Source organism: Saimiri boliviensis, chromosome 1 (assembly GCF_048565385.1).
Source record: "Saimiri boliviensis isolate mSaiBol1 chromosome 1, mSaiBol1.pri, whole genome shotgun sequence".
Taxonomy (NCBI): domain Eukaryota; kingdom Metazoa; phylum Chordata; class Mammalia; order Primates; family Cebidae; genus Saimiri; species Saimiri boliviensis.
Window position 1 is genome coordinate 168846050 of NC_133449.1, and position 27364 is coordinate 168873413.

General features: G+C 36.8%; 1 protein-coding gene across 17 annotated transcripts in view; it reads left to right on the plus strand.

The window, feature by feature from the left end:
- ANKHD1 (ankyrin repeat and KH domain containing 1) overlaps positions 1–27364 on the plus strand; it is a 139487-nt gene that overhangs the window by 73391 nt on the left and 38732 nt on the right. For 14 of the 17 annotated variants that reach the window (XM_039462116.2, XM_039462188.2, XM_039462347.2 and 11 more), the window contains 11 exons: positions 1617–1744; positions 2079–2222; positions 3570–3672; positions 12352–13110; positions 21080–21225; positions 21379–21490; positions 21975–22120; positions 23388–23530; positions 24343–24556; positions 26748–26923; positions 27131–27293. In XM_039462116.2, the coding sequence (XP_039318050.1) occupies positions 1617–1744; positions 2079–2222; positions 3570–3672; positions 12352–13110; positions 21080–21225; positions 21379–21490; positions 21975–22120; positions 23388–23530; positions 24343–24556; positions 26748–26923; positions 27131–27293 (2234 nt within the window). The remainder of the gene's footprint in view (positions 1–1616; positions 1745–2078; positions 2223–3569; positions 3673–12351; positions 13111–21079; positions 21226–21378; positions 21491–21974; positions 22121–23387; positions 23531–24342; positions 24557–26747; positions 26924–27130; positions 27294–27364) is intronic. The other 3 variants (XM_039462167.2, XM_039462559.2, XM_039462574.2) reach the window with 3 other exon arrangements.

Sequence of the window (27364 nt, forward strand, 5' to 3'; positions counted from 1 at the left end):
GTGTAATGGTACTATCTTGGCCCACTGCAACCTCTGCCTCCTGGGTTCAAGTGGTTCTCTTGCCTCAGCCTCCCCAGTAGCTGGGATTACAGGCACGCACCACCACACTTGGCTACTTTTGTATTTTTAGTAGAGACAGGGTTTCACCATGTTGGTCAGGCTGGTCTCAAACTCCTGGCCTCAGGTGATCTGCCCGTCTTGGCCTCCCAAAGTGCTGGGATTACAGGCATGAGCTACCACACTTGGCCAGATCTTATCATTTTAAATGTATTTGTTTTCTTCTGAATTTGATAAAACTAGGTTTATTTTCTTCATATTGCATTTTTGCCGCCAAGTAAGGCATGCATTTATATAATACAGTCTGTAAAAGCTATTTACCTCAACCACACAGAAATAAGTAGATGGATAACCTCTGGAGTTCTCTTATGCTTCTTTACTAAAGAGAATCCTAATCATACTCAACAACAACCTGCTAAGAATATAATCAGGCTTGTCAGGAATAGGAACACATTGATTATGTCCTTTCTAGGTTAAATAATCCTGTCATTTAAGATAATTTCATGTTGCTAATCTCAGGTTGTTTATTGCTGTGTTTTACCTTTCCCAGAAGGTACTTAATTTATGCAAGTTAGGATTAGATTCAGCTGAATATTTTCTGAAAATTAGACAAATTAACAGTAGTAGTTTTAGCCATTGACTTATTTTTCTCTTAAATAAAATAGGTAGAATTAAGGAAGAATGAATATTTCTATAGTCTTACCTTTCTAGTTCAGATCTTTTGGAATTGTTAAAGGTAGCTGAACTAAAGTTATTTTTTCCAGGGGTCAAAAATAATTTATCAAAAGAAAGCTAAGAAATTGAGACTTTGTAATTAGACATTTTCCAGGTCATATTATACAAAGCTATTGAACAACTTACGAAGTAGCCTTTCAGATAACATTTCTGGATAATATTCTGTCTTCTCTGCATATCCAGATCCCCTGACTCTTAAAATACACAATATAAAGAATGACATGTTTCTTAAACATCACTTAAGAAAATCTGTTTTCTCTACTTTGAGACCTGGCTATATTGCCACTTTGTAGAAGTAGATCAAAAATGTCTTTCAAACATTTTGAGTTATATACAGTGGTGTTATTTGATGCTTCCATTAACCTATATATATTTGTTAATCTTAGTCTTCTAGATTTTCCATTTTAAAAGTGATATTGAATGAACGAACTACAGCTTCATGCAACATTGTGGATGAATCTCACAAATATAATATTGAGTGAAAGAAGCCAGACGCAAAAGAGTACATTGTATGATTCCAATCACATAAAATTCAAAAAGTAAAACCAGTTTGGAAGTCAGGGTAGTGGTTACCATTGGGAGGCTGGGTAGTGACTGAAAGAGAGCACAAGATGGGGTTTCTGGTATGTGGATAATGTTCTATTTCTTGCTCTGGGTGCTGGTTACACAGGTGTGTTGATTTTGTGAAAAAATTTCAAACTATACACTTATAATTTATATACTTTTTTGTATCTACATTTTCACAAAAAATTTTAAAATAATATTGATTGTGAACTGGCTTGATTTCAATCTTTGCTAAGATTTTTATTTCTTTTTCTTCAAAGGTGCCAATGTTAACAGGGCTACAGCCAATAATGATCATACAGTAGTGTCACTGGCATGTGCAGGAGGCCACCTGGCAGTTGTTGAGCTACTCTTGGCTCATGGGGCTGACCCTACTCATCGACTCAAGGTAGTCTACTTAAAAATAAATAAATAGGCTGTGCACAGTGGCTCATGCCTATAATCACAGCATTTTGGAAGACTGAGGTGGGTGGATCACTTGTGCCTAACATAAGGAGACCCCATTGCTAGCGGGGGAAAAAATATACACACACACACACACACACACACACACATTTTTATAGGAAATAATTTGTATATATTAGTAAATAAATAATACCTATATAGTTATAAAATATGTTTGATCTGTCTTAGTGCTTAATATTTAATACAAATGAGTTTTGATTTTATATGAGCTGCTAAGAAACTACAAAGAATTAATTGTCATGGCAATTCTTTCTCAGGATGGTTCAACAATGCTCATTGAAGCTGCAAAGGGTGGCCATACTAACGTAGTTTCTTATCTGTTGGATTATCCAAATAATGTTCTGTCAGTTCCCACCACAGATGTGTCTCAGCTCACCCCTCCTTCTCAAGATCAGTCTCAGGTAAAGTAAAATGGAGCTTATTTTTTAATATAAATATTCTTCAAAGTGATTAGAAGTTTTTGTTTAAAATCAGTTTTAAGCAAAATGGGCTGGTTTTTATTTTCTGTTACATATTGTGAAAATCATGATTCTAAATTGTTTAGGATTTGTTTCCTTTAAAGGTACACTGAAATTTTTTATTACCTTATTTATTGAAAATAGTGGTTTTTAAAAACCACTTAATATCAAATATAAACACAACTATTCCAAGTTGTTATTACAACTAGGTTTTTCAGGTTTTTTGCTTGTTTTAACAAGAGAATCAAGAGAAAGCTTTTTCTTTTTTGAGACGGAGTCTTGGTTTGTTGCCCAGTTTACAAGAGTAAACTGGCTACTCGATAGTGAATATGTGAATTGTACCCCTAGCTATAATTGGAACCAGCAAGCCATTCTATTCAGCAAGGAAGTTATATTATTTCTGTTTAGCTTAAAATCATTGACTAATTGTAGATTGGCTGGAGTGCTGTGGCACGATCTCAGCTCACTGCAACCTCTGCCTCCCAGGCTTAAGTAATTCTCAAGCCTCAACCTACCAGGTAGCTGAGGTACACGCCACCATGGCCAGCTAATTTTTTGTATTTTAGTGGAGGCAGGGTTTCACTGTTTCCCACGGTGGTCTCAAACTCCTGAGCTCAGGCAGTCCGCCCACCTCAGCCTCCTAAAGTGCTGGGATTATAGGCGTGAGCCACCGTGCCTAGCCAAGAAAGCATTTTCTTAATACCTCCCAAGGTAGTATTAATTATCCTAGAGATAGTGACTTTTGTTAACCATGAAAGTATAGGTAACATAAGCACTAAAAATTCATTAAAGTAACTTTTAAACCCATCTTAAATTATGCAGAAAATACAGAGATTTTACTAAGAATATTAAATTGGTGAAATCCTAAATTCTTTTCTACGAAGTCATCCTGAGAACTGCTAGCATACCCCCATTGAAGAAATATATTAGATTTTTGTTTTCTTTTGATCCACGTAGAATTTGAACAAGAGTAAACTGGCTACTGGATAGTGAATATGTGAATTGTACCCCTATCTATAATTGGAACCAGCAAGCCATTCTATTAAGCAAGGAAGTTATATTATTTCTGTTTAGCTTAAAATCATTGACTACTTGTAGATTGCCTGACTGTCTGATCAATAGTCTCAAAAATTATTGCTTGGTGAAAGCTTTTTTTAAAAAAAAGCTTTAGGAAACAAAAGTGCATTTGGTGGTATATGAAGATACCCTAAAACAGGATATCTGTTTCATTTATGAGCCTTTGTCTTACTCTTTGATCTGAGATGATTTTCTTCTGAGTTGACTTTTTAGGTTCCACGTGTACCAATGCATACGCTTGCCATGGTTGTACCTCCCCAGGAACCTGACAGAACTTCACAGGAGAACTCTCCTGCCCTTTTAGGGGTCCAAAAAGGTTAGTTATTGAATTATTTTTCTTAAAATGGGTATTTTTTTACCTAATTGATAAATCCAGAAACGTACTTTAGTGGTACAGAGTCACTGTGTACCCATGGCTAATTGAGTTAGATAATTCTGACAAATGCAAATAGTCTAACTGTCTAAAACCAAAAAGACGAAAGTGTTAGGAAAAATGACTTTTTATTATTTTCCTGTTAACATACTGATAGATGTAGCTTTCGTCTCACATAGATGAAAGTACTTAAGAAACAAGCCAAGTTCTTGATTATATTAAAGTAACCAAGTTTATCAGACATTCATTTTTCATTTGACAATTCTTTAGCTATCCATTAGTATATGAAGAACGAAAATGTATGTTTGCTATCTAGTTAAGTCTTTATAGCATTGATTCAGATAATGAGTGAGAAGTTTAAGAATTACATTCAGTTTCATTCATGCAATGCTGAATATAGTAGATTATCATCTGTCACTGTGAATCTGGACAAATAACCATCAAAATAAAATATATATAAGTAACATCCAAATGACTATTAAGAAGGAGAGTATTCTACTTAAAAAACTCAAGTTTATGAGTTCTGATATTTTTCTGCTGTCTTTACATTGGTAAGTGAAAAGTACCTTCATGGATAAATGTACCTTCACTTGATAATTATGTATAATTGTAATATCTGAGTTCTCTGAAATAAAGAAAATAGTTAATATGTAGGATGTTTAAAACTATATAAAAAGAAACTTACGAACATAGTTCATTTAGAATATGATCGAGTCCTAGATACTGAAATAACAATAAGGTATGTAAGTGTATATTAATACCTATAACACTGTGATTTATGAAAAGTTGGTTTGGGTTGACTATTACAGCAGCAAGCAGAAGCTTCTTTCAAATTATACCAATTTTAGTAATTTAAAGTATCAGGGGCCTTTGCCAAGTCTAAGCTATTAATTTCAGAGATGAAATATCTGTAGTTTCTCTGACGTAAGCTAATTCTAGCAGTTTTTCATGGAACACTTAGCTATTCAAAATTTTCCTGCTGTTTTTAATGTTAATAATTAAAAATCAAACATGTATTCATAAATATCATAATCAGCAGGTATTTAACCTTCAGTCAAATATTTAAAGCTAAATGCCTCTGTTTTGTTGTTCTTGTTGTTTTTTGGTTTTGATTTTTGTTTTTTGTTTTTATTTGGCTACACTCTGTAGAGGACTGTAGTAACTTTGGCTTTGGAAATACTAAATAGAATTATTGACCAGGCATGGTGGTTCACGTCTGTAATCCCAGCACTTTGGGAGACTGAGGTGGGTGGATCACCTGAGGTTAGGAGTTCAACACCAGCCTGACCAACATGGTGAAACCCTGTCTCTACTAGAAATACAAAAAATTAGTTGGGCTTGGTGGTGGCTGCCTGTAATCCCAGCTACTTGGGAGGTTGAAGCAGGAGAATGGCTTGAACCCAGGAGGCAGAGGTTGCAGTGAGCCAAGGTCATGCCATTGCACTCCAGCCTGCGCAACAAAAGTAAAACTCTGTCGCAAAAATAATAAATAAAATTAAATAAGAAAAGAAAATAATTATTTAGAAAATATAGGCCACATGTGATGGCTCACGCCTGTAATCCCAACACTTTGGGAGGCTGAAGCAAGTGAATCACTTGAGGACAGGAGTTTGAGACCAGGCTGGCCAACGTGGCAAAACCCTGTCTCTACTAAAAATACAAAAATTAGCCAGGTGTGGTGGTGCGTGCTTATAATTCCAGCTACTGGGGAGGCTGAGGCATGAGAATCACTTTAACCCAGGAGGCAGAGGTTGCAGTCAGCCAGAGTGACAATTAGACTCTGTCTCAGGAAAAAAAAATAAATTAGGGCCAGGCACAGTGGCTTTTACACCTATAATCCCAGCACTTTAGCAGGCCCAGGTGAGCAGACTACTTGAGCCCAGGAGTTTGAGACCAGCCTGGACAACTTGTCAAAACCCTATCTCTACAAAAAAGTACAGAAATTAACCAGACATGGTGGCACATGTAACATGATAGTCCCGGCTGCTAGGGTGACTCTAGTGAGAAGATCACTTGTGTGTGTGTGTATATATGCTTGTGTGTGTGTGTGTGTGTGTGTGTATACACATATATATGTATGTGTATATATATATATATATATATATACACATACACATACATACATACACACACATACATATATATATAAATGTGTGTGTATACATATGTATGTGTGTGTATGTATGTATGTATGTTTTTTTTTTTTTTTTTGAGATAGGGTCTCACTTTATCACCTAGGCTGGAGTACAATGGTGTGATCTCAACTCACTCCTTCAACCTCAGCCCCAACCTCTGAGGTTCAAGCAATCCTCCTGCCTCAGTCTTGCAAGTAGTTGGGACTACAGGCGCCCTGCTACTCCACTTGGCTAATTTTTTGTATTTTTGGTTGAGACAGGTTTTGACATGTTGCCCAGGCTGGTCTCAAAGTCCTGAGCTCAAGTGATCTGCCCACTTCGGCCTTTCAAAATGCTAGGATTACAGGTGTGAATCACTGCACTCAGCCATTACTTTGTATTTTTAATTTACATAAATAGTATTCTGGTACAGATCCCATTTTTTTTTTAAACAAACCAAAAACTTTATTTACAAAAGTAAATTTTAACTTTTATATATCACATAATGTTAATGATGACAGCAACAGATTTAAAATATGCTGAGGTTTGTGCAGCTCATTTCCCCCTACTTATACCATAAAACTTTATAAACATTGCTTTAGCCTTGATGTTTGGTCGCATTTTTTGTGCAGAAGTCATGTATCAGGGTAGGTTCACCACCAGACACGGTCACATCACTATTGGCTGTGGATTTCCAAGAAGCAAAGGAGCTAATCTCAGCAAATTGTTTTTTACCTTTGTTTACTGAACACTGTTTTTAAGATTTATCCACATGTCTATTTCTAGATTGTTTATATCTATAGCATAGTGCTTTACCCTGTGTATCTTCCATGTTTTACGTGTCCTTTCTCCCAGTGATGAATATCCACATTGCCTCTATTTTCTCACTTCTACTAACAATGCTTTGATGAAAATCTTTGTACAGTCCCTATATAAGAATTTATTTGGAACATCATCTCCCCTCAGACTGCTCATCTTTATATGGTCCACCATGCTTTGCTGTATAGATGTTCAAGTACTTATTGAATAAATTAATGAGTGCTAGGCTAAGAATATAGATTATTTTGAAGGCAGAAGAAAATTCTTAAGAATTTTTAAGATAGACATTGTGATTAAAGAGATGTTTTAAAAAAGTAATTAAGAAGTAGCATTCCAGAATGCTGGAAAAGAGATAGGATATCTGAGTGTAAATGTAAAGTAAGAATTAAATTAGCATGCTGCTTTTATATGTTAGAGTTGTTTTTTGGAGTTGGTGACATGAAAAGTTCTCATATTTTTCTATCAAATCATTAAACTTACATAGAAAAATTGTATATACAATGAATAGTATTGAGTATTCCTTTGGAAACTTTACTGCTAATATTCTTTAGTCACTTTCCATTATATAATCATTCCTATATGAATTTACACATGCCCAAACTTGGTAATCTCTTTTAACATATAACTTCTTATAGTAAAAGGAAGAAGATTGAATTAATCTCTTAACATGTAACACAGATGCTGTTTCTTTGGACACCCTTGGTTAAGAGATTGCTGTGTTAAAGCTGTGTAATGTGTCCTATTAGTTTGGGAAATTTTGAGACAAATATTTAGACATAAAGGAAAAATGAGTCAATTCTAGTGGCTTTCATTTTTGACTGACCACAATAAGAAACTGTTATAGGTAAAGCTCGGAGTCATAAGGAAAATGAGCACTAAGGCAAAGGATTTCTTAGCAAAACAAACTTACTTCTGCACAGAGGGGTGCCCCTCACATTACCATGAGAGCAGCACATAGAACAAAGAAGAGCGCAAGTTTTTTTATTCTTGACGCAAATCCTGCTCTCGTGCCCTTTCCCCGTTGGCTGGGGTCAGGCCGTACAATCTGAACTAGACTTGATTGTCTAGACATTTAAACTTTTTCTCAGTTAAGGTGGGCACATAAGGAAGAGAGGGGAGAGGGAAAAGGGGTCGTCTGCGGTAAGCTAGAAGGCCAGTCTTTTCTTAAATAAGGAAAGGAGCATGAGCTGGTGCTGATAATGCTATTGGTGCTGTGGTCTGCTTGGGCATGTAGTAAAAGTGGAAAGAAGGAAAGAAAAAGAAAGAGCGGAGGGAGTACTGAGTATTAAAGAATGAGGCTGGCCAGGCACGGTGGCTCACGCCTGTAATCTCAGCACTTTGGGAGGCAGAGGCAGGTGGATTACCTCAGGCCAGGAGTTCAAGACCAGCCTGGCCAACATGGTGAAACCCCATCTCTACTAAAAATACAAAAATTAGCTGGGCATGATGGCACATGCCTGTAATCCCAGCTACTTGGAAGGCTGAGGCAGGAGAATCATTTGAACCCAGTAGGTGAATGTTGCAGTGAGCTGAGATCACACCATTGCACTGCAGCCTGGGCGACAGAACAAAACTCTGTCTCAGAAAAAACGAAAAGAAAAGAATTAGGCTGTTTGAAGAGAAACCTTGCTGTATCTCACAGAAACATTTTATATTGACACCCAGGACACATCATACATCTGTTTATCAAAACAAATTCCAGTGGATAATAAACACTCTACTACATTTGATGCACTGTGTTATTTTCAGTGTACTTTTTCAACCTGATTTTCTATTTGAGACCCAGTTGGGAATGCTGTTTAAAAATCATTCTACTAGGGTGCTGTGTGATGATGTAAGCAAGGGAATTGCAGAACAAGATTTAAGCTTTATAGATAAAACCAAGTAAGGAAATATAGAATCTATTCTAGATCCTCCTATATATCATGTGTTTTTTCCATTGACCATTATTTTTCTATTGTACAATGCACTAATTATTTTAGACACAAAAATGATTGATAGAATTAAGCTTATTCTAATAAAAAACTAAATATTTGGCAAATATATGTCCACCTCATTCCTTCTCTGCCAATAAAAAATAAAGGTGATGTTTAAGCTGTCATTTGTTGGTGTCTACTACTACAGACCTTTTCTAGTTTTGTTAATGGAGGGAAAATGAGAGGCAAAGGAATAGGACAGAAACCAAACGAAAAAGATGAAATGGTGACTTTATCTATATATTTTTTTCTTTTTTGAAATGGAGTTTCACTCTTATTGCCTAGGCTGGAGTGCAATGGGTGCAGTCTCAACTCACCGCAACCTCTGTCTTCCAGGTTAAGCAATTCTCCTGTCTCAGCCTCCCAAGTAGCTGAGACTGTAGTCATGCACCACCACACCCAGCTAATTTTGTATTTTTAGTAGAGATGGGGTTTCTCCATGTTGGTCTGGCTGGTCTCGAACTCCCAACCTCAGGTGATCTACCTGCCTCGGTCTCCGAAGTGCTGGGATTACCGGTGTGAGCCACTGCACCTGGCCACCTATATTTCTGAATAGTACTTTATGATATCATTCACTGATAATGGTGAATAGATTTCTTTGTATCTGACAATGTACGATGTTTGAAGGAGATAGAACTCTTTTTATATTCTGGTATCTTATAATACTGCTTACTATTGAAAATTTTGTTGCTAAAAGAATACTTGTCATAATCTCTACCCAGGAAGTGTAGATACTGCTTTAGCTTCCAGGAAAAATTAGGCGACATTATCTTTTTCAATCTGTTTTATTCTTGATGTTATAGCTTCTGTTAGTACTTTGACGTGTATCTAGGTAATTCCACTAACTCCATGGTTACAGACAGTCAGCCAATGGCTATTTTGAGATGAACCACTTTTTAGACATCATTTTTGCCATCTTCCATTTTTAATGCTATAGACATTCTGGGCTTATAGTTTGTCTATTCAGTTAAATAAGTTACTCTTAGTAATCTTGTGTTCCATGCTTCTTGCATATTATTTGTTAACAAGATAGGGCCATTCCTATCTGTTACTGTCCTCAAAATTCTACTCTTATTTTGGATTATACTATTTATAAAGATTTTAAATCTGTGAATGTCCAGCAGGGTCATAACACAATTACTAACCAGTCTGGTTAGTGTTAGACTCTTACCTAGTTTTCCTGAATATTAAATATAAATTACTTAGTAGCTATACAAGGGTGTTTTGAAACTAATGGATGTTTAAAGGACCATTCAGTCTTTGTAGAACTTCTAAATGTACTTGAGTGATGTCATTGAATTTATTACATGACTGAATATTTCCTTGTTATTGTTGTGGATTTGTACATTGCTATTTGTGACCATTTGCCTTCCTTGTTGTCATTAGGCACTTTAAACAAATACTGTAAATCAAAACAGGGACTCCTATGTGGTATTAGGAAAGTAGTAATAAAATTAGCTCACAAATCTAATAGCTTTTGCTCTGAAAGAATAGTCTTTTTCTATCATTTTGCTCAGATAGAAATGTAAATTGAGAAAGGCTGAGGCTGGAAAATTACTTGAGGCCAGGAGTTCAAGACCAGCCTGAGCAACATACAAGACCCCATCTCTTTATATATATGAATATAAAATTGAATATAGACAATGTGCTTTGCAATTTAAGGAATAAGCCTCTGAAATTGATTGCAGTGGTATTGAAATTATGGTCATCTTACCTATTAAAAAGAGTATATAGGGGAAAAACTTAGACTTTATTAGTAATGACACATGTTGCATGTGTTTGAGCTACCTGCAGTTTTGAGATCTCTATTCTAGCAAAAAAAGTAGATGAGCTCTAATTTTTTTTTTCTTCAGTAGTTTTGTCACCCCCTTGCAATTCAGAACATTTTATATCTCTGAATGACCTTTTTTCCTTTGGACTTGAGAATCATTTTGAATACAACGGATGATTTTATTTTAAAAATTCCGAGGCCAGGCGCGGTGGCTCACGCCTGTAATCCCAGCACTTTGGGAGGCCAAGGTGGGTGGATCACGAGGTCAAGAGATAGAGACCATCCCGGTCAACATGGTGAAACCCCGTCTCTACTAAAAATACAAAAAATTAGCTGGGCATGGTGGCGTGTGCCTATAATCCTAGCTACTCAGGAGGCTGAGGCAGGAGAATTGCCTGAACTCAGGAGGCGGAGGTTGCGGTGAGCCGAGATCGTGCCATTGCACTCGAGCCTGGGTAACAAGAGTGAAACTCCGTCTCAAAAAAAAAAAGAAAAAAGAAAAAAGAAAAATTCCCAAATTACCTATATTTTTCATATATACTGACTACAATTCAAAATAATAGATTACTTTTTTACCCAGCTCTTTCCTTTTTTCAAACAGCTTTATATTTAATTTACATACCATAAAGTTCACTTGTTTTAAATGTACAGTGCAGTGAATTTTGGTAGATTTATTGAGTTGTGTAACCGTTGTCACTATCTAGTTTTAGAACTTTTCCATCTCCCCAAAAAGATCTCTTATGCCTGTTTTCAATTGATCCTCCTTCTCACTGTTGTAACCTCAGGTAACCACTACTGTCCCTGTCTATAGATTTGCCTTTTCTCTGTAGATGTGATATAAGTGGAATTGCACTTATGTGGCCTTTTGTGTCTGGCTTCTTTCACTTAGTATAATGTTTTTGAGGTTCATCCATGTTGTAGCATGAATCAGTAGTTTTTTCCTTTTTGTTGCTGAATAGTCCTACTTCTAAACAAGATTAAGCCTTGGATTTGCCTCAGAGTAGGTATCATACATCAAAAAATATGTGTCCTTCATTTTATGTCCATATGTTGGGATTATTAATATTGATAGTTTTGAGCTGATTTGTTAGGAAGGATGTAGCTTAAGTGTAATTTAAAACCTTAAAATAATATGCAATGCCATTGTTTGTTAACATATACTGTCAGTATGAGTAAGCCTAAATGGGAAGTCTGATTTTTCTCCTAGGATCATTTATTGTTTCTCTCATAGATAGAATTTACTTGAAGTGTTCATTTAAATGCAAGTTGTCCTTTGTGTAGTAAGTTTAACAATGTTCCGGTACAAACGTGTCAAAGGTATATTTAATGGAGATTTTTAGGAAGACATGTCTTGAAAAAACTGATTTCACATTATATTTCAATATAAGAAGAAAAATATTTTGACTATTTGCAAAGCACTTTCCCTTGTTTTGATCTGTAAGTTTTGGTCTTTTGCATTAACTTTGCATTGCTTGCAGAGTTAATATTGCTAAAAGAACGATTGTTCTAAATGGGTAGTTAACATTTCTGGTATTTTCAACATGATTTTGATAACTGCTCTAGATTTGGTGTTCTTTAAAAAGTCCAATCTAATCAGCAGAATTTTGAGATTCTTGCATCTTTGTTTTCCTTTTCCCTGCCCCTGACTTAATTTCTAAAATTTTTCTATCCTAAAGAGTAGATTTTTTAAACTTCACAGTTTTTGAATTAGCAGCATCCTAGTTTGTGCTGTGTGAAATAGATGAGTATAATCTTTAACCTGCCTGACCCTGGTATGACTCTGAACATTCATTCTGTAACATTAGTTATAAGGGTTTTGGGAGGGAGGTCTGTGTGTGTGGGAGGGGAGGCTGGTTTTCTTTTTTCTTCTTTTTTTTCTTTCTTTTTTATTTTTATTTTTTTTTTAGCATGGCACTTTTTCAAACATTTTTCATGTGCTTAGGTACATCCAAGCAGAAGTCCAGTTCCCTCCAGGTAGCAGATCAGGACCTACTGCCATCTTTTCACCCATACCAGCCTTTGGAGTGCATAGTAGAGGAGACTGAAGGCAAGCTGAATGAACTGGGACAAAGAATTAGTGCTATTGAAAAAGCACAGCTTAAGTCACTGGAATTAATTCAAGGTGAACCTCTGAACAAAGATAAGATAGAAGAACTTAAAAAGAACAGAGAAGAGCAAGTCCAGAAGAAGAAGAAAATATTAAAAGAACTGCAGAAAGTGGAAAGGCAGCTGCAGATGAAAACACAGCAGCAATTTACCAAAGAATACTTGGAAACCAAAGGTCAGAAAGACACAATATCTCTACACCAGCAGTGCTCTCATAGAGGAGTCTTCCCAGAAGGGGAAGGAGATGGTAGTCTCCCAGAGGATCACTTTTCAGAGTTACCTCAGGTTGACACAATCTTATTTAAAGATAATGATGTTGATGATGAACAACAATCTCCACCATCGGCAGAACAGATTGATTTTGTCCCAGTCCAGCCTTTATCATCTCCACAGTGTAACTTTTCCAGTGACTTAGGTTCTAATGGAACAAATTCTCTTGAACTTCAGAAAGTATCAGGTAATCAGCAGATGGTAGGACAGCCTCAGATTGCTATTACTGGACATGATCAGGGGCTGTTAGTTCAAGAACCAGATGGACTAATGGTTGCAACTCCAGCTCAGACGCTTACCGACACTCTTGATGACCTGATAGCAGGTGGGTTAAGAAATATATCTGTAATAATTTCTCTGTAATCTGTGTGCTCAACTTCTTTATACAACTCTGCAAAAACACAGACTTTGTACTTTTCCATTTTAGAATTATCTTTGTAAAATTACTCATTTCTTGAGGTCTTTTGGAAGTGAATTAACTAAGTTTAATAGCACTAACACACAAAAGTGTGTTTCCCCTCTTTTTTGTCATATTGCAAAGGCAAATAAATAAAATTGCCATAATCCTTTATTTTAAACCTTTGATATTGAAACCACCCTGTGCTGTGACTTGGGTAAGGAGGTCTCAAAGTGGAATTGCTTTGTAGGCTTTAGAGGTATTCACATAAGATTGTAATTAAAATTTTCCTGCTGTTGATTTTCATGTCTGGAAATTTTAAATCACACTGCTTTTTTATTTATAATTTAATGGGATGTTCAGAGAAAACTAAGTTTTCCATGTTATAATATTTGTGGTTAGAAGATTAAGGTACATTAAAATTATTGTCACTTGATTTTGCATTAAGTCTCTTAATGAAAGCACACAGCCACATCTCTCTCTCTCTCTCTCTCACACACACACACACACACACACACACGGAAAAAAGAAAGGCCTGATAACCTTGAAGTATGTGTTTCTGTTTATTGTTGTGTGGAAAATTACAACTAGATATGAAATGAGGTGCACAAGTTTACTTTCCCTTTCATTGTCCTTGCAGCAGTGGGAAAACAGTGCAATTAATCATTTACCTTCCTAAAGATGGCTGGTGAATGTATCACCTCCATGAGAGCCCAGTTCAGAAATGCAGCCAGAATGGCTGTTGACAGTGGATGAAGACCAAGAACTAAGATGTAGCTGGAGTGATATTCAAAGGCAGGCCAGTCCTCTGTCTCTTGATTGCAACATTTTTTTCCTTACTGTTGTCTGTTGCCTCTTGTCATATTCTCCTCCCCTTCTCCCATCCTGATTATCCTATTTCAGTTTCCTTTCTTCTTTTGTGAGCCTTTAGTCTTCCTGATCTTTACTGAGTCTTTTTAAATGTGGAATAAGATTACTGAAATCAGGAATTTTATTGGGCATGTGTATGACTTCAGTGGTTATAGAATTGTGATATTGCCGTTGAGGTTCCTCTGATATGTAATAAGTATCATTGTGCAGAGGAGGAATGTCTTAGTCTCCTTAAAGAAAATTAAAATGCTGGGAAATGTCTAAAGGAGTTAGGCTCTTTGTTCTTTAATTTGGGTTTTTATATCTTCAGCTGGTAGACACAAATTAATTTTGTATTTATTAGCATTGAAAGTTATAAATTATGAATAAACTCTTGTAGTTCATTTGCAATTCTAATTTATAATCTGGGTAAAAGCAGATTTTGGAATGTGAAGTATGATTATGAATAATAATGATGAAACAGGTAAACTGGGAGTAACATTTTTAAGATGTAGGGTTCTGTAACTACCATTATAATGTTCCTAATTTAGTGCACAGTTTGCAGTTATGAAACCTATGTTACTGATTAGTTATGTTAGAACTTTTTAAAAAATAATGTAGAAACAGCTCTAAAGGGAACTTGTAGGTATTAAGGAACATCACATTTTATTTCACTAAAGTATTTGTTGAATTAGTCTTTTACAAAGTTTGCATGAAACTTAGAAAATTGGCTTAAAATTATCTTTTAATTATATATAATATTAATATAAACAAAATTTGTGTTAGACATTATTACCTACCACATTGTGCAATATTCTTTTATTAATGTTTTAACTTTTAAATCAGCCACCAAGTACAAAATTATCTTCATGTAAAAATTTCCATTTTTAATGAAGGTTATGTGTTTTGAATGATATGGCAATAATTATATTTTCTTTATTCAACATGATGGACCTGTTTTAAAATTTAATTATTAGGCCGGGCGCGGTGGCTCACGCCTGTAATCCCAGCACTTTGGGAGGCCGAGATGGGTGGATCATGAGGTCAAGAGATCGAGACCATCCTGGTCAACATGGTGAAACCCCGTCTCTACTAAAAATACAAAAAATTAGCTGGGCATGGCGGCGCATGCCTGTAGTCCCAGCTACTTGGGAGGCTGAGGCAGGAGAATTGCCCGAACCCAGGAGGCAGAGGTTGCGGTGAGCTGAGATCGCACCATTGCACTCCAGCCTTGGTAACAAGAGCAAAACTCCATCTCAAAAAAAAAAAAAAAAAAAAAATTAAATATTACATTTTTCTAAGTCCAGATTTGTCTTAATTTTCTTAGTTGAAGGTAAAAGAAATTAGGCAAGGGTGAATTAGGTTAATACCTAATTCTACAATTGTAAAATATATTAATATATTGGTAAGATTATAGAGTAGGACAAAGGTAAAATTAATTTTACTTTAGTTCTTACCCCTCATAGTAGTAAAGGAGAGAATACTGTACATCTTAAAATTCTACTTTAGAAAATACCTGTGTATGATAACAATACATTTCACTCATTAAATATAGGAGTATTATTTCCTTATTGCTATTCTTTAAAAATATTTGTTGTGATAATGAGTTGTTTACATATATGTTATTAATTTTGCGACTTGATTAGCTGACTAACTTAGCCCTTTAGTGTGTTGTTTGATACGTGTCATACATGATATAGTTCCAAACAGACTATATAAACTCTTGATTAGGAGCATGGTTCCTCATGTCCTTCTGAAAGTGAGCATTGGGTTTTTAGCAGTTACCATGATAGCAAGTAATTCTCAAAGTTCAAATGTCTAGGAATATAAAGTAATTTAAAGAAATTCAAAATAGCTTTACCATTGAGCAGTTCTAGAAATATTGAGTAAAATTTTCTTTTTTGTTGTTTTTTTTGAGACAGAGTCTCACTCAGTTGTCCAGGCTGGAGTTCATTGGCTCTATCTCGGCTCACTGCAATCTCCACCTCCTGGGTTCAAGCAGTTCTCCTGCCTCAGCCTTCTGAGTAGCTGGGATTACAGGCACCTGCCACCACACATGGCTAATTTTTGTATTTTTAGTAGAGACGGGGTTTCACCATGTTGACCAGGGTGGTCTCGAATTCCTGACCTTAAGTGATCTACCTGCATAGGCCTCTCAAAGTGCTGGTTTTACAGGCGTGAGCCACCATGCCTAGCCAAAATTTTCATTTCTAATATAGAAAGAAGATTGGCTAAAAATCAACTAATGTCAACTAGTTTACATTTATTTATTTATTTTTTTGAGACGGAGTTTCACTCTTGCTACCCAGGCTGGAGTGCAATGGCACGATCTCGGCTCACCGCAACCTCCGCCTCCTAGGTTCAGGCAATTCTCCTGCCTCAACCTCCTGAGTAGCTGGGATTACAGGCACACGTCACCATGCCCAGCTAATGTTTTGTATTTTTAGTAGAGACGGGGTTTCACCATGTTGACCAGGATGGTCTCGATCTCTTGACCTCGTGATCCACCCGCCTCGGCCTCCCAAAGTGCTGGGATTACAGGCTTGAGCCACCGCGCCCAGCCTTAGTTTACATTTATTGAGCATTTACTATGCACCAACTTCTGTGTTAAATGCTAAATATACTTTATCTCATGGGCTAATTATAATACTTTAGGTAAGTCCTTTTCCTACCTCTATTTTTCTGTTGAAAAACTGAAGCTGGCCAGGCATGGTGGCTTACACCTGTAATCCCAGCACCTTGGCAGGCAGAGCCAGGTGGATCACTTGAGATCAGGAATTCGAGACCAGCCTGGCTATTATGGCGAAATCCCATCTCTACTAAAAATACAAAAATATAGGCATGGTGGCGCATGCCTATAATCCCAGCTACTTGGGAGACTGAAGCAGGAGAATTGCTTGAACCCAAGAGGCAGAGGTCGCAGTGAGCCAAGATCACACCACGGCACTTCAGCCTGGGCAACAGAGCAAAATTCTGTCTCAAAAAAAAAGAAAAACTGAAGCTTAGGGAAATTAAGTTGCTAGTAAGTACCAAGATTCAAACTCAGTTCAGCCAAGTTTAAGAACTTAAGGTGTAATATACATGCATATGTGTCAACTTATAAAGTTCTGATTTCTCCTTAAGTATTGTTGTTTCCTTAGATTTTGAAATTCCATTAATCATTTCTATTATTTTTATATTAAGACTTGATGTACATGTAAATTTATATATATATATGTATGTATTTTTTTGTATACGGAGTCTCACACTGTCGCCCAGGCTGGAGTGTGGCGTTGTGATCTCCGCTCACTGCAACCTCTACCTCCCAGGTTCAAGTGATTCTCCTTGCCTCAGCCTCTCAAGTAGCTGGGATTACAGGAGCCCACCACCATGCCTGGCTAAGTTTTTGGTATTTTTAGTAGAGACAGGGTTTCACTATGTTGGCCAGGCTGCTCTCGAACTCTTGACCTCATGATCCATCCATCTTGGCCTCCCAAAGTTTTGGGATTACAGGTGTGAGCCACCACACCTGGCCATACGTTTTTATTTACATGGAACTATTTAATAAAGTTACTAATACATAAAACAGATTATAACAATTAAATTTCTTAAAAACTCACAAAGTATTTTATGTAGACCTAGTATCAGTGAGATTTTTTAATAATAGGATTTATTATCTTCCATATTGCCTACAAAACTTTCTTCAGCTTCATAAAAAGTCAAGTAGAATATTGCACTTAGTTCTTCTCCCACCTCATTTTAAAAATAGTGTATAAATTGTTAGACACAGTGACTCTGCGCCTGTAATCCCAGCTAGTTAGGTGGCTAAGGTAGGAGGATTGCTTGAAGCCAGGAGTTCAAGACCAGCCTGAGCAACACAAAGAGACCTTGTCTCTTTAAAAAAAACAAAAAGCATACCGTATAAGTTTAATTTGAATTATATGTAGGAATTTGTGATAGCAGTCTGTCTTTCAGACTTTCAGAGTCTGAAAGGCACTTTCAGAGATATTTCATTCAGAGGTAGGAAATATTTTAGGATTTATGAAAATGTCATAGTCTTGGTATGATTTTCTCTTAATACAACTTTTATTCCACATGCACCTTTTAAATCTCTTGCTACTTTCTAGTTTTATAACTTTCCATTTGTAATTAGTCTTGTTAAAAGCACTTGCTATGGAGTGTTTTTTATTGTCATTATTACATGGAGTGAAAAAATGCTTCTAAGATAATGTAGTACAGAAATGTATGGTAATTATTGTAACAACACATTTTTGTTAACAAAGCTGTTAAATGCACAACAGTACTTTTTAAAAGCCAACTCTGTAAATGAATTTCTTATAACCATCACATTCTGGCATAGCACTCTAATCAACTATTCAAAAAAAATTTTATATACCTGTTTTTCATAATAAAAAAGAGAAATGAGGTAACGTAAATAAAATACTGATAGAAAAGTAGTTCTTTACTAAAGTATATGTTAATAATTGTGGGACCACTGTCAAAGTCTTACTGTTAGAAAAGTTCTGTAACATATTAATCTTCAGTGTCTTGTTTTTTCAAGCAGTTCTCTAAACATCAGCTATTTCTAGGAGGTGTAACAAAATACTATATACTTTTAACTCATCAAATGACAACAGTTTTTCATTATTACTATTATTTTTTCTTGGCCACTTCTTCCAGGAAAAAAAAGACAAAAATTTTTAAGGCTTTGTTTCTATTTTGCATATGCTTATTGGTAAAACAAACGTGTAGTAATTCCTATTTGTAACTAAATAGTTAAATTATGTTATTTATGTGATGACAGAAGCTGGAGGAATTTGTATTGCCAAGATGGTTATATATATTGGTGGGGATGAGCTGGGGTAGCTCATGTAGAAACATGAATTTTAAACTTTGCTAAATTAATTAAGCTAGTAACCTACTAAACTGAGTCATTCACACTTGTGAATAGTATCTTTGAATGGAATCTAGTCATATCAAAAATTCTAGACAGAAAATATTTTCTAACACTTAAAATGCTTACATTTTTCTTTTAAGTCTTACATTTTTCTTTAAGTCTGACTCTTAATCCGGATGTAAGATTATTGCCATCACTGATGTTTTATTGATTTTTTGGTATATTATTAATGATTATATGTTTTTTCTGAGTTTTTCCATTCTTGAGTGAATAGTAATGTTTTTAGTTTTCAATACAGTGAATAATAGTACTGACAATCCTATAAAATATCTGATAGTTACATCTATTGAGCACTCACCCCATGTGCCAAACACTGTGTTAAATGCTTTATATACAGTATCTCACATACTACTCACAACATCCCTGAGATAGGTCCTATTTCCCCCTATGGTCAAACTCCATCTCTTATGAAACATAAATATTCAGAGAGATAAAATACATAATTTCATTTAACTCAGTTTTCTTTTCTTTTCTTTTCTTTTGAGATGGTATCTTACTCTGTCACCCAAGCTGGAATGTAGTGGCGTGATCACGGCTCACGGCAACCTCCACCTCCTGGGTTTAAGTGATTCTACTACCTCAGCCTCCCAAGTAGCTGGGATTACAGGCACACACCACCATACCCAGCTAATTTTGTATTTTTAGTAAAGATAGGGTTTCACCATGCTGGCCAGGCTGGTCTCGATCTCCCGACCTGAGATGATCTGCCCACCTCAGCCTCCCAAAGTGCTGGGATTACAGGCATCAGCCATTGCACCCAGCCTTAGCTCAGTTTTCAAGCAAGTGCTGGGATTATAGACATGAGCCATTGCACCCAGCCCGAACTCAGTTTTCAAACCACATTTTGAGATCTCAACTAGAACTTCAGTATTCATTTTAAAAATAGTTGGGCCTTCAAATACTGATTTTTAAACAGATTTTCAAAATAAATATTGAATTTTGAAAACACATACTCCAGCCGGGCGCGGTGGCTCACGCTTGTTATCCCAGCACTTTGGGAAGCTGAGGCGGGTGGATCATGAGGTCAAGAGATCGGGACCATACTGGTCAACATGGTGAAACCCCGTCTCTACTAAAAATACAAAAGATCAGCTGAGCATGGTGGCGCGTGCCTGTAATCTCAGCTACTCAGGAGGCTGAGGCAGGAGAATTGCCTGAACCCAAGAGGCGGAGGTTGCAGTGAGCCGAGATCGCACCATTGCACTCCAGCCTGGGTAACAAGAGCGAAACTCCGTCTCAAAAAAAAAGAAAAAAAAAAAAACAAACAAAAAAAGAAAACACATACTCGATGCCATTTACGTGAGAAATGCATGTCTCCCTCCCCCTCCCCAACCTTTTTTTTTTTTTTTTTTTTTGAGATTGAGTCTAGCTCTGTCACCCATGCTGGAGTGCAGTGGCATAGTCTCAGCTCAGTGCAACTTCCACCTCCCAGGTTCAAGTGATTCTCCTGCCTCAGCCTCCCAAGTAGCTGGGATTACAAGCATGCACCACCATGCCTGGCTAACTTTTTGGTTTTTTAGTAGAGATGGGATTTTGCCATGTTGGCCAGGCTGGTCTTGAACTCCTGATCTCGGGTGATCCACCCGCCTCCGCCTCCCAAAGTGCTGGAATTACAGGCGTGAGCTACTGTGACCGGCCCACTCTTTTTGAATTGTACACAGGATATTTTTATCCAGTTGACTTTTACAAACTAAAATATAGAACTCCTTTTATTTATTTTTATTTTTAGAAAAAATTTTTTCCTCCCTACTGACAATGTAAAAAGCTACTATTTATATTTAGTATATGCACTAAATATCAGGCGCTGTGTTAAGCATCTTGTCTGCATTGTCTCAAGAGGTCTTTCCTATAACCTTTCAAGGCAGGTATCATTATTATCCCCATTATACACATAAGGAAAATTGAGGTTCAGAGAAATTAAATTACTTGCCCAAGATCTGAAAGTCAGTGTTGGAACTAATACTCAAATGTAGGTCTGTCTGATTCCAAAACTTGTGATTTTATTATTACTGTATATTACTGCTATGGAAATTTCTGTTTTCTGTGTTTTTTTGTGTACAAATAACCTTACTCTGTAAAGTGAAATTTAGCAATATGAATATTGTTTTTCAGCTGTAAGTACCAGAGTGCCCACTGCTTCCAACTGTTCTTCTCAGACCACAGAGTGTCTTACACCTGAATCCTGTTCACAGACTACAAGCAATGTGGCTTCCCAGTCTATGCCTCCTGTGTATCCTTCAGTTGACATTGATGCACATGTGAGTAGATGGCTTTATTTAAACCTATTTTGCACATTCTAATTTTCTTTGGAAAGGAAAATTATCATTCTACATTTATTGTGAAAAGAATTATTTTGCTCTTCAATTGATAACTTGTTAAAAAAAATTTAACTTATTTTTTTCTTCTCCCAGACTGAGAGCAATCATGACACAGCATTAACACTAGCTTGTGCAGGTGGTCATGAAGAACTTGTATCTGTGCTTATTGCACGGGATGCCAAAATTGAACACAGAGACAAGAAAGGTAAATGTCAGTCAGAAATAAAATCTGAGTGTAATTACATCAGAAAACAATTGTAATTTTTATTATTGATAAATAGTTCCTGGACTATCTTAGTGATAAGATAGATAAGCATATTTCAATTAGGAATATCCAGATTCATTATTCTGCAGAGCCAAATAATTCTCCAAAAATTAAGACTATAGATCATTAGTGAAAAAGAGCAAGTTGTGGTTGCCCTTCTTAATCCAAAGATATTTCATACAGAGGCATCAAAGTAAATTATGAGTATAAACTTTAATAATTTTTACTGACTTAGTTTTTTAATTAGGTGTTTATGGGTTTTTAGTCAGTAACAAATTAGGGTTTAGAGTAGTTCTATGTTAATTTGTTACCAGTATCTGCCCTGAAGGCTTTATTTTGCTAAAATGCTAAAGAATGGAAAACAGTGGCTTTAAAATAAAACAAGAAACATAAATTTGTTTAAGATTTACATTTTCTGATTTAGGTTTCACACCACTAATCCTGGCAGCAACAGCAGGGCATGTTGGAGTTGTTGAAATTCTTTTGGATAAAGGTGGAGATATAGAAGCACAGTCTGAACGAACTAAGGATACTCCACTTTCATTGGCATGTTCTGGTGGACGTCAGGAGGTGTGTTAATGTTAATTTAATTGTCATTTTGTAAATATTTTGCTTGTATTTTAAAATATGCATATGATTAGTATTTTAGCTATATGAATAAAATTTGCATGTATTTTGTGTGTTTTTCTGAGATAGGGTCTTTTTTTTTTTTTTTTTTTTAAATTTTTATTATTATTTTTTTTGAGACGGAGTTTCGCTCTTGTTACCCAGGCTGGAGTGCAATGGCGCGATCTCGGCTCACCGCAACCTCCACCTCCTGGGTTCAGGCAATTCTCCTGCCTCAGCCTCCTGAGCAGCTGGGATTACAGGCAGGCGCCACCATGCCCAGCTAATTTTTTGTATTTTTAGTAGAGACGGGGTTTCACCATGTTGACCAGGATGGTCTCGATCTCTCGACCTCGTGATCCACCCGCCTTGGCCTCCCAAAGTGCTGGGATTGCAGGCTTGAGCTACCGTGCCCGGCGAGATAGGGTCTTACTCTGTCTCCCAGGCTAGAGTGGAGTGGCGCAATCATAGCTCACTATAATCTCGATCTCTGGGGCTCAAGCAATCCTCAGCCTCCCATGCAGCTAGGGCTATTTTGTAGAGATGGGGTCATGTAATGTTGCCCAGGCTGGCTTCAAACTCCTGGCTTCCCAAAGTACAAGGATTATAGTTATGGGCCAGCATGCCTGGCCCTGCCCATGTTTTGACACGTTCCATATACTTTCTGAGGAAAGGGATACTTCTGTTACGTTTTATGGGAATGTAAATGCCCTTTTCTGGCAGGGGGTAGTGGGGAGAACAGAAGGGTGGAGATGAGGTCTCATGTTGCCCAGGCTGGCCTTGAACTCCTGGCCTCAAGGGATCTTCCTGCCGTGGCCTCTCAAAGTGCTGGGATTACAGGGATGAGCCACCATGCCTGGCTCCAAATGCTGTTTTAAAGAATCTGTTTCTAGCCCTTAAAGCCAAATAAAAATTATCTTAATCCTTACATTTATTTAGATTGAATGAATCACAATTCTAACACATGAGATGCAAATTTATTGCTCAATAAATGACAAATTAGGGTAACATCTTGTTATTGCAGTATAATTGGGATTTCAAAGCTCTGAATTCGTGAGATTGAATCCATTTATCTAGTGCTGACATTTCAATATTTAGGGCCTAATGAAATGTAATTAAAATATCATATATTTAGATAAGGAAGTTATAAATCCTGTTTCTTTGTGTTTCCTTCATTATAAGTTGAGCCCTTGGTGTAAACACTCTTCTCTATCCATATTTTACTTTGTAGGTGGTAGACTTGCTGCTGGCTCGAGGTGCAAATAAAGAACATAGGAATGTATCTGATTATACACCACTGAGTCTAGCTGCATCTGGAGGATATGTTAATATCATTAAGATTCTGCTTAATGCTGGGGCAGAAATTAATTCAAGGTATTAACCTGTTAATTTTATTTTTCATGTTTTGTAAGTTACTTCTAAATTACTACTATGGAGTTAAATGTCTACCTCTAAGCGTTTAGACAGATACCATTTTAAATTAAGATAGTACTAAAGTTGCAAAGCCAACAATTACACCTATAATGTGTTTATAAGTAATCTCAGCTTATCTCAGTAATGTGGTTGCTTATAAAGAGGTCTCATTTCAAAATTTTGAAATTTTGTTCTGTGGCCCTTCCACCCTAAACTTACCCAGTCTCATCTGATCTCAGAAACAGTACTTTATATATGTTGGAAATTTATAATCCCCTAAGTAGAAATTATGTTTTATTATTTCTTTACTTTTTTTTTTGAGGTGGAGTTTCACTTTGTTGCCCAGGCTGGAGTGCAATGGCATGATCTCGGCTCATTGCAACCTCCACCTTCCTGGTTCAAGTGATTCTCCTGCCTCGGCCTCCAGAGTAGCTGGGTTTACAAGCATGCACCTCCACACCCAGCTAACTTTGTATTTTTAGTAGAGGCAGGGTTTCTCCATGTTGGTCAGGCTGGTCTCAAACTCCCAACCTCAGGTGATCCACCCACCTTGGCCTTCCAAAGTGTTAGGATTATGGGCGTGAGCCACTGTGCCCAGCCAGAAATTATGTTTTAAATTGTGGCATTTTCTTATTCTTTATTATTGTTGAAACAAAATCTATTAATTGATATTAGAAACTTCTCTTTTTAGTGAAACATTTTCATCTTTAATGCTTTTCTAAAATAATAGGCAACATATTATTTTAATTTTCTAAGCAAATTTCCCCCCTTAGGACTGGGAGTAAACTAGGTATTTCTCCCCTGATGTTGGCTGCAATGAATGGACATGTTCCTGCAGTAAAACTGCTGCTTGATATGGGTTCAGACATTAATGCCCAGATAGAGACCAATCGGAACACGGCTCTCACCCTGGCCTGTTTCCAGGGCCGAGCAGAAGTAGTGAGTTTGCTTCTGGACCGAAAAGCCAATGTTGAACACAGGGCAAAGGTAAGCATTTTATAACTTGTCGACTATTTCAGATACATTTCTAATGGAAAAAATGTGGCATTTTAACTCAAATTGAATGTAATATTTTAAGTTGTCATAAGTTAAAACTGATACCCCACTGCAGAATTGGGGGATTATGCTATGTAGTAGTGAGTGACATACCGTCACCATTAAGACTTTTATTAAGGACAGTGAAGAAAACAGAATTAGTACTTTTCCCAACCTCAGCCTTGAATAGCTTTCTATTAATACTGTAGCTTACAACTTTTGAATGTAGTAAGATAATTTTGTATTAACTCTTACACTATAGACTTTTAAAGAAGTCCTTTCATGAGGCATGTGCTTATTATTGTAAAATCCCAAGCAAAACTTCAGTTCATAAGTTATAAAATTAGGGCAGCTAACATCTAATTTGACCATGGCAGATTTTGACAGTTTCATGACTATTTGTTATTAAGAAAATAGGAATTAGTGTGTCATTGGCTTGAATTTCTTTGCTTAGAACTGCAAGGTTCTTAGAACTCCGGGAAAATGTAGGTTGGGTAGAATTTTTAATAATCAGCCAACAGCAAATCTAATGGCCATTTCAAATTGGAAAGGTTTGACTGGAAATCCTATGTATTTTCCCTAAAATTTTTTTGAGATGGAAATCATTTTGTTCTTGTTGCCCACCCAGGCTGGAGTGCGTTGACACGATCTTGGCACATGGCAACCTCTACCTCGTGGGTTCAAGCAATTCTCCTGCCTCAGCCTCCCAAGTAGCTGGGATTACAGGCATGCACCACCACACCCAGCTAGTTTTGTATTTTTAGTAGAGATGGGGTGTCTCTATGTTGGTCAGGCTGGTCTCAAACTCCCGATCTCAGGTGATCCACCCACCTCAGCCTCCCAAAGTGCTGGGATCATAGGCATGAGCCACTGCGCCCAGCCTCCTTTTACTTCTTTTTTTTTTTTTTTTTTTTTTTGAGACAGAGTTTTGCTCTTGTTACCCAGGCTGGAGTGCAATGGCGCCATCTCGGCTCACCGCAACCTCCACCTCCTGGGTTTAGGCAGTTCTCCTGCCTCAGCCTCCATAGCTGGGATTACAGGCACGCGCCACCATGCCCAGCTAATTTTTTGTATTTTTAGTAGAGACGGGGTTTCACCATGTTGACCAGGATGGTCTCGATTTCTTGACCTCGTGATCCACCCGCCTCGGCCTCCCAAAGTGCTGGGATTACAGGCTTGAGCTACCGCGCCGAGCCTCCTTTTACTTCTTAAAGTTTAGTGCGACATTTACATTCTTTTAATATAAGTAATGAGTAAATGTAGTTTTGTTGTTGTTATTGTTGTTGTTTTTTACCACACAAAGAGAAATGAGTTTTTCCTGTTACTCAGTTTTTTTTCTGTTACAAGTATTCATTGTGTGCCACTTATCCATTAAAAGGCCTAGAGAAATCTACATTATTTTGAATGGTACCAATAGGAAATGTCCTTTGAAAAAATGTTACAGACTAATATACCAAAGGCACATGTGCAAAAAATTTATAAAGTGATTTTACTCTTTTTATTTTTAATGTCACTATTCATTGTGCAAAGAAATTATCTGAGTAAATTTATGAAAGTATAGAAATTATGGGATTTATTTTAGCATGAGATAACATGTTTTAAGTTCATTCTAGCATGTCTAACTGAATCTAACAATTTTTACTGCTGTTTAGTAAAATTCAAGGCTAAATATTGCTTAGCTCTTTTGAGAGCTAATCAGAATTAGAATTGTCTTAAAAGTTAATTGCTTCAGTTTTTTAAAGAAATTATATAACTTAGTTTTGGTCCATGGAATAGTTAAAAAGAAAAAAAGAAGCCGGGCGCGGTGGCTCAAGCCTGTAATCCCAGCGCTTTGGGAGGCCGAGGCGGGTGGATCACGAGGTCAAGAGATCGAGACCATCCTGGTCAACATGGTGAAACCCCGTCTCTACTAAAAATACAAAAAATTAGCTGGGCATCGTGGCGCATGCCTGTAATCCCAGCTACTCAGGAGGCTGAGGCAGGAGAATTGCCTGAACCCAGGAGGCAGAGGTTGCAGTGAGCCGAGATCGTGCCATTGCACTCCAGCCTGGGTAACAAGAGCGAAACTCCGCCTCAAAAAAAAAAGAAAGAAAGAAAGAAAGAAATTATGTAACTTAATTGCATGATTTATTGGTTTAAACAGACTGGTCTTACCCCTTTGATGGAAGCAGCTTCTGGAGGGTATGCAGAGGTTGGAAGAGTTCTTCTTGATAAAGGAGCAGATGTTAATGCTCCCCCTGTGCCTTCCTCAAGAGACACTGCTTTAACAATAGCAGCAGACAAAGGTCACTACAAATTTTGTGAACTCCTGATTCATAGGTAAGTAATTTCCTATTATACATAGAACTTCTCATAGTCCTTTTCACGTTTCAGTGTTTTTAAAGTTAATTACATTATTTTGCTTTATTGACATTGTTAAGATTGTTTGCATGTTATTTTGTAAAAGATAGAAGATGATAGAAAAAACTAGAAAAAGCCAACCTCTTCTTACAGGAAACAAACTGTATTAATATTCTTTGTTTACAGGGGAGCCCACATTGATGTTCGTAACAAAAAGGGAAATACACCACTTTGGCTGGCATCCAATGGAGGTCATTTTGATGTTGTGCAGTTGCTAGTACAAGCAGGTGCTGATGTAGATGCAGCAGATAACCGGAAAATCACGCCCCTTATGTCAGCATTTCGCAAGGTAATTTGATATAGGGGAAGAAAGGTCAAATTTAGTAATTTCAAGCCAATTCTAAGTTGAAACCATGTGAA